Source organism: Schistocerca nitens, chromosome 7 (assembly GCF_023898315.1).
Source record: "Schistocerca nitens isolate TAMUIC-IGC-003100 chromosome 7, iqSchNite1.1, whole genome shotgun sequence".
Taxonomy (NCBI): Eukaryota; Metazoa; Arthropoda; class Insecta; order Orthoptera; family Acrididae; genus Schistocerca; species Schistocerca nitens.
The window spans coordinates 559,788,995-559,796,974 of NC_064620.1; the positions used below are offsets into that span (position 1 = coordinate 559,788,995).

The 7,980-nt window shown below is 41.2% G+C and overlaps 1 protein-coding gene across 1 annotated transcript; it reads right to left on the minus strand.

The window, feature by feature from the left end:
- Positions 1-894: 894 nt before the first annotated feature.
- Positions 895-3,813, minus strand: LOC126195747 (uncharacterized). The gene has a single exon (XM_049934374.1). It carries the CDS (start codon positions 3,811-3,813, stop codon positions 895-897), a length of 2,919 nt encoding a protein of 972 aa, XP_049790331.1.
- Positions 3,814-7,980: the final 4,167 nt, after the last annotated feature.

Here is a 7,980-nt window from a genome sequence, read left to right on the forward strand (position 1 = left end):
GTATTTACAGCGATCCATATTCCATCAACAAACACGGACAATGGACACTTTGAAGGATGATGCATCTTTTGTTAAGTCAAAAATGTGAATATCCATTGCACTCATGTTTGTGCAGACTAGAATCCACATTCACAATCGTTTAGATGTAACAAGCACAACATTAGTGTGACCCTATGAGCATGGATAAGGAGTAACTAGATTACTGGACGTATTTAATTCCGACAGTTGTAAAAGCATCAATCGAAATTTCTCGCAGCAGTTTTCCCAACAGTACTGGCTGAAGTAAATTACTGGCTCACCAGAGAATGTGGCTGTAAGACCATGTAGCCCTTGCTCGGTTTGATGTAAATATGAAGCGTTTGTCAAGTGGTGCAAGCAGTACACACAAACTCATTCCTTCACAAATTGTGTCTGAAGGAATGACGTTGTTCGTAGGAATATTTTCCACTCTAGGCACACAGCAAGAGAGGTTCAATTTAAATTTTTTTTCAAAATGCGAATGATCTGTTAAACTGTAATGCTGTGTCACTCTTTCCTATATCCCGACGAGTTCAGAGTGAAGAGGGACATTTTAGGCTGCATATTGAAGTGCAAAATATTCTGTTGTGAACATGACATACTCGCAACGCTGTACCAAACAAAAACTCATGCCTTTCACTTTTAAACAACAAAAGTTTTTTTCTTTTTCTCGTCAGTTAACAATGAAGAAGACTTAGCATGTGAAAATTTATGTGGAACAAATGAACTATCAGAAACTACAAACAGATATATTACTAATTTTAACTTAATACACATAACGCATCCGCACCAGCATTGATAGAAAAAGGCTCAGTAAATATCACATAAAATTTTGATTTTATTTAACTAAGAGTATAACAACAACCAATGAAATTTTCACCGAAATTTAGAAAAAACGCTGGAAACATGACTGCTGTTGTAGCTGGCAGTGGCACTGTTGACACGAGTTGTGTTGTAAACTGCGATTGGATAGGCAACATGACTAATGTTGTATTTGGAAATGCTGGTGATGTGGCCGATGTTACGATTCTCGCTGTAGCTGGCGAAGGGTTGGGATATGCCTCTAGTATTGTAGTTGGTGGTTGTATGGGATATGCATCTTGTATTATAGCTGGCAACGGATTGGGAGATGACTCTTCTATTGTAGCTGGAAGTAGATTCGGAGATGCCTCTTCCATTCAAGCTGGCGTTCGGTTGGAAGATGCCTCTTCTCTTGAAGCTGGCTTTGGGTTGGGGGATGCCTCTTCTAATGTAACTGTAAATAGGTTGGGAGATGCCACTTGCATTGTAGCAGGCGATCGGTTGAGAGATACCTCTTCTATTGTAGCTCTCGATGGGATTGGACATGCCTCTTCTACTGTAAGTGGAAGCAGGTTGGGAGATGTTTCTTGCAATGTAGCTGGCTATCGGTTGGAAGATGCCTTTTCTATTCCAGCTGGCGATGGGTTGGTAGATGCCTCTTCCCCTGTAACTGGAAATAGGTTGGGAGATGTCTCTTCCAACGTAGCTGGACATTGGTTGGAATATGCCTTTTCTATTCCAGCTGGCGATGGGCTGGGAGATGCCTCTTGCTTTGTAATGGGAAAAAGGTTGGGAGACGCCTCTTGCATTGTAGCTTGCAAATGGTTGGAAGATGCCTCTTGTAATGAAGCCGCTGATGGGTTTGGAGGTGCATCTTGTATTGTGGCTCATGACGGGGTTGGACTTGTGTTTCAAGTTGTAAGTGACATTAGGGTTTGCATTCTCACTCATATAGCAGCATGTAACACTGCTCATAGACGCCACTCGTGTTGCGGCTGAAGATGTCTCTTGGGATGCCACTTGCATTTTCGGTGCTGACGCCATTCGCCTGGCAGATGCAGACATGCCTGGCAGCGCAGCTGGTGACTCCATATGCGTCATATCTGCTGATTGTCTTCGTGATGTGAGTGATGGCATGTCTGGCTTCGATATTTGATATGTATCTTTGGACTTCACTTGTGGCGCCATGGCTGGCGATGATATTTGTATCATATCTTGAGATTTCTCTTGTCTTGTGCCTGGCAACACAGCTGGGTATGCTGTGTGAATTGTTTCTCCACATTTCAGTTGTGCCATGAGTGGTGACATGGCTATCCACATTATTTGTGTTCTATCTTCTGACTTCACTTCAGCTATGACTGGTGAATTCGTATGTGATATATCTTGAGACTTCTCTTGCATTGTAACTGGCAACACAGTTGCCAAATCCAATTTTGTTGTTTCTTTGCATTTCACTTGTCCCATCATTGTTGACATGGCTGGCGATGATATTTGTATCATATCTTGAGATTTCTCTTGTCTTGTGCCTGGCAACACAGCTGGGTATGCTGTGTGAATTGTTTCTCCACATTTCAGTTGTGCCATGAGTGGTGACATGGCTATCCACATTATTTGTGTTCTATCTTCTGACTTCACTTCAGCTATGACTGGTGAATTCTTATGTGATATATCTTGAGACTTCTCTTGCATTGTAACTGGCAACACAGTTGCCAAATCCAATTTTGTTGTTTCTTTGCATTTCACTTGTCCCATCATTGTTGACATGGCTGGCGATGATATTTGTATCATATCTTGAGATTTCTCTTGTCTTGTGCCTGGCAACACAGCTGGGTATGCTGTGTGAATTGTTTCTCCACATTTCAGTTGTGCCATGAGTGGTGACATGGCTATCCACATTATTTGTGTTCTATCTTCTGACTTCACTTCAGCTATGACTCGTGAATTCGTATGTGATATATCTTGAGACTTCTCTTGCATTGTAACTGGCAACACAGTTGCCAAATCCAATTTTGTTGTTTCTTTGCATTTCACTTGTCCCATCATTGTTGACATGGCTGGCGATGATATTTGTATCATATCTTGAGATTTCTCTTGTCTTGTGCCTGGCAACACAGCTGGGTATGCTGTGTGAATTGTTTCTCCACATTTCAGTTGTGCCATGAGTGGTGACATGGCTATCCACATTATTTGTGTTCTATCTTCTGACTTCACTTCAGCTATGACTGGTGAATTCGTATGTGATATATCTTGAGACTTCTCTTGCATTGTAACTGGCAACACAGTTGCCAAATCCAATTTTGTTGTTTCTTTGCATTTCACTTGTCCCATCATTGTTGACATGGCTGGCGATGATATTTGTATCATATCTTGAGATTTCTCTTGTCTTGTGCCTGGCAACACAGCTGGGTATGCTGTGTGAATTGTTTCTCCACATTTCAGTTGTGCCATGAGTGGTGACATGGCTATCCACATTATTTGTGTTCTATCTTCTGACTTCACTTCAGCTATGACTGGTGAATTCGTATGTGATATATCTTGAGACTTCTCTTGCATTGTAACTGGCAACACAGTTGCCAAATCCAATTTTGTTGTTTCTTTGCATTTCACTTGTCCCATCATTGTTGACATGGCTGGCGATGATATTTGTATCATATCTTGAGATTTCTCTTGTCTTGTGCCTGGCAACACAGCTGGGTATGCTGTGTGAATTGTTTCTCCACATTTCAGTTGCGCCATGAGTGGTGACATGGCTATCCACATTATTTGTGTTATATTTTCCGACGTCTCTAGTGTTGTAACTGACAATGCAAATGATGACATCAGTTTTGTTGTATCTTTGCACTTCTCTTGTGCCATATGATTTGGCAACATGGCTAGAGATGCAATTTCTATTGTATATTCTGACTTCATTTGTTCTGTGACTAGTGATGTCATCCGTATTTTATTTTTGGACTTCAGTTGAGTGATAACTTGTGACATGGCTGGCGACGCCATTTCTTTTCTATCTTCGGATTTCACTTGCGCTGTGATTGGCGACACAGCTAGCGACTCCATTTGTGCTCTATCATCTGACTTCATTAGTGCTACGGCTGGTGACGTGGTTGGCGATACCACCTGTGTTGAGGCTGACAACGCAGATGCCAACGACACTGGGTTTTCTGTTGCTGGCTCCTATAAGTAAAAGATATATAGGATTTCGTTAATACGTTGTTTAATGTGCTGCAAGATCTGTAAATAACAATCTAAACTTTATGTAGATGTTTTCTGTGTAGAGCATTTTGAATTATAATTATATCCAGGGTACGGGATCGGGTGTAGCATGATGCGTGGTTGCAGCTGTGGTTTAACTTATTACATTTTCGCCGCAGATGCACATTTTGCGGTAATTACATTCGTTACACCAAATTACTTAGACACATTAAAGAGGGGATATTATGCTCGTATCGACTATGATTGCCTGTTTAACCAACAAAATTTCAAACCTTCTCACACAGGAGGGATGTACATTATTTTGCAACGAAGTTGTTGTTGTTGTTGTGGTCTTCAGTCCTGAGACTGGTTTGATGCAGCTCTCCATGCTAATCTATCCTGTGCAAGCTCCTTCATCTCCCAGTACCTACTGCAACCTACATCCTTCTGAATCTGCTTAGTGTATTCATTTCTTGGTCTCCCTCCACGATTTTTACCGTCCACGCTGCCTTCCAATGCTAAATTTGTGATCCCTTGATGCCTCAGAACATGTCCTACCAACCGATCCCTTCTTCTAGTCAAGTTGTGCCACAAACTTCTCTTCTCCCCAATCCTATCCAATACCTCCTCATTAATTACGTGATCTACCCACCTAATCTTCAACATTCTTCTGTAGCACCACATCTCGAAAGCTTCTAATCTCTTCTTGTCCAAACTACTTATTGTCCATGTTTCACTTCCATACATGCCTACACTCCGTACAAATTCTTTCAGAAACTACTTCCTGACATTTAAATCTATACTTGATGTTAACAAATTTCTCTTCTTCAGAAACGCATTCCTTGCCATTGCCAGTCTACATTTTATATCCTCTCTACTTCGACCATTATCAGTTACTTTGGTCCCCAAATAGCAAAACTCCTTTACTACTTTAAGTGTCTCATTTCCTAATCTATTTCCCTCAGCATCACCCGACTTAATTCGACTACATTCTATTATCCTCATTTTGCATTTGTTGAGGTTCATCTTATATCCTCCTTTCATAACACTGTCCATTCCGTTCAACTGCTCTTCCAAGTCCTTTGCTGTCTCTGACAGAGTTACAATGTCATCGGCGAACCTCAAAGTTGTTATTTCTTCTCCATGGATTTTAATACCTACTCCGAATTTTTCTTTTGTTTCCTTTACTGCTTGCTCAATATACAGATTGAATAACATCGGGGAGAGGCTACAACCCTGTCTTATTCCCGTCCCAACCACTGCTTCCCTTTCATGTCCCTCGACTCTTATAACTGCCATCTGGTTTCTGTACAAATTGTAAATACCCTTTCGCTCCCTGTATTTTACCCCTGCCACATTCAGAATTTGAAAGAGAGTATTCCAGTTAACATTGTAAAAAGCTTTCTCTAAGTCTACAAATGCTAGAAATGTAGGTTTGCCTTTCCTTAATCTTTCTTCGAAGATAAGTCGTAAGGTCAGTATTGCCTCACGTGTTCCAGTATTTCTACGGAATCCAAACTGATCTTCCCCGAGGTCGGCTTCTACTAGTTTTTCCACTCGTCTGTAAGGAATTCGAGTTAGTATTTTGCAGCTGTGATTTATTAAACTGACAGTTCGGTAATTTTCACATCTGTCAACACCAGCTTTCTTTGGGATTGGAATTATTATATTCCTCTTGAAGTCTGAGGGTATTTAGCCTGTCTCGTACATCTTGCTCACCAGATGGTAGAGTTTTGTCAAGACTGGCTCTCCCAACGTTGTCAGTAGTTCTAATGGAATGTTGTCTACTCCCAGGGACTTGTTTCGACTCAGGTCTTTCAGTGCTCTGTCAAACTCTTCACGCAGTATCGTATCTCCCATTTCATCTTCATCTACATCCTCTTCCATTTCCATAATATTGTCCTCAAGTACATCGCCCTTGTATAGACCCTCTATATACTCCTTCCACCTTTCTGCTTTCCCTTCTTTGCTTAGAACTGGGTTTCCATCTGAGCTCTTGATGTTCATACAAGTGGTTCTCTTATCTCCAAAGGTCTCTTTAATTTTCCTGTAGGTAGTATCTATCTTACCCCAAGTAAGATAAGCCTCTACATCCTTAAATTTGTCCTCTAGCCATCCCTGCTTAGCCATTTTGCACTTCCTGTCGATCTTATTTTTGAGACGTTTGTATTCCTTTTTGCCTGCTTCATTTACTGCATTTTTATATTTTCTCCTTTCATCAATGAAATTCAGTATTTCTTCTGTTACCCAAGGATTTCTACTAGCCCTCGTCTTTTTACCTACTTGATCTTCTGCTGCCTTCACTACTTCATCCCTCAAAGCTACCCATTCTTCTTCTACTGTATTTCTTTCCCCCATTCTTGTCAATTGTTCCCTTATGCTTTCCCTGAAACTCTGTACAACCTCTGGTTTAGTCAGTTTATCCAGGTCCCATCTCCTTAAATTCCCACCTTTTTGCAGTTTCTTCAGTTTTAATCTACAGGTCATAACCAATAGATTGTGGTCAGTCCATATCTGCCCCTGGAAATGTCTTACAATTTAAAACCTGGTTCCTAAATCTCTCTCTTACCATTATATAATCTATCTGATACCTTTTAGTATCTCCAGGGTTCTTCCAAGTATACAACTTTCTATCATGATTCTTAAACCAAGTGTTAGCTATGATTAAGTTGTGCTCTGTGCAAAATTCTACCAGACGGCTTCCTCTTTCATTTCTTAGCCCCAATCCATATTCACCTACTACATTTCCTTCTCTCCCTTTTCCTACTACCGAATTCCAGTTACCCATCACTATTAAATTTTCGTCTCCCTTCACTATCTGAATAATTTCTTTTATTTCATCATACATTTCTTCAATTTCTTCGTCATCTGCAGAGCTAGTTGGCATATAAGCTTGTACTACTGTAGTAGGTGTGGGCTTCGTATCTATCCTGGCCACAATAATGCCTTCACTAAGCTGTTTGTAGTAGCTTACCCGCGTTCCTATTGTCCTATTCATTATTAAACCTACTCCTGCTTTACCCCTATTTGACATTGTGTTTATAACCCTGTAGTCACCTGACCAAAAGTCTTGTTCCTCCTGCCACCGAACTTCACTAATTCCCACTATATCTAACTTTAACCTATCCATTTCCCTTTTCAAATTTTCTAACCTACCTGCCCTATTAAGGGACCTGACATTCCACGCTCCGATTCGTTGAACGCCAGTTTTCTTTCTCCTGATAATGACATCCTCTTGAGTAGTCCCCGCCCGGAGATCCGAATGGGGGACTATTTTACCTCCGGAATATTTTACCCAAGAGGACGCCATCATCATTTAATCATACAGTAAAGCTGCATGCCCTCGGGAAAAATTACGGCCGTAGTTTCCCCTTGCTTTCAGCCGTTCGCAGTACCAGCACAGCAAGGCCGTTTTGGTTATTGTTACAAGGCCAGATCAGTCAATCATCCAGACTGTTGCCCTTGCAACTACTGAAAAGGCTGCTGCCCCTCTTCAGGAACCACACATTTGTCTGGCCTCTCAACAGATACCCCTCCGTTGTGGTTGTACCTACGGTACGGCTATCTGTATCGCTGAGGCACGTAAGCCTCCCCACCAACGGCGAGGTCCATGGTTCATGGGGGGGGGGGGGGGTGCAACGAAGTATAGCCTGTATTATTATTATGTCGATAAATTTTAAGTTAGGTCAGTCTATACACAACTAAATAAAACAAAATTTATCATGCCATGTAATCTTTGGCTTTATTTGAAAAAGGTGTCATCAGCGGTTGTGTTTGTAGGTGCTACTCTACGCCCAAGTGTTCTATTGCTTGATTTCGTTTTACTGCCGTTTTTCTCCTTCCTTCCATTCGAATTTTCGTTAGCACATAACGAATAATATTGACACTTGTTAACCTCTTGTTATGTTTTGAATGTTGGTTCCAAGTACAGAATGTTATTATCGACTGCAAATGTGTCTTCCTACGACCTGC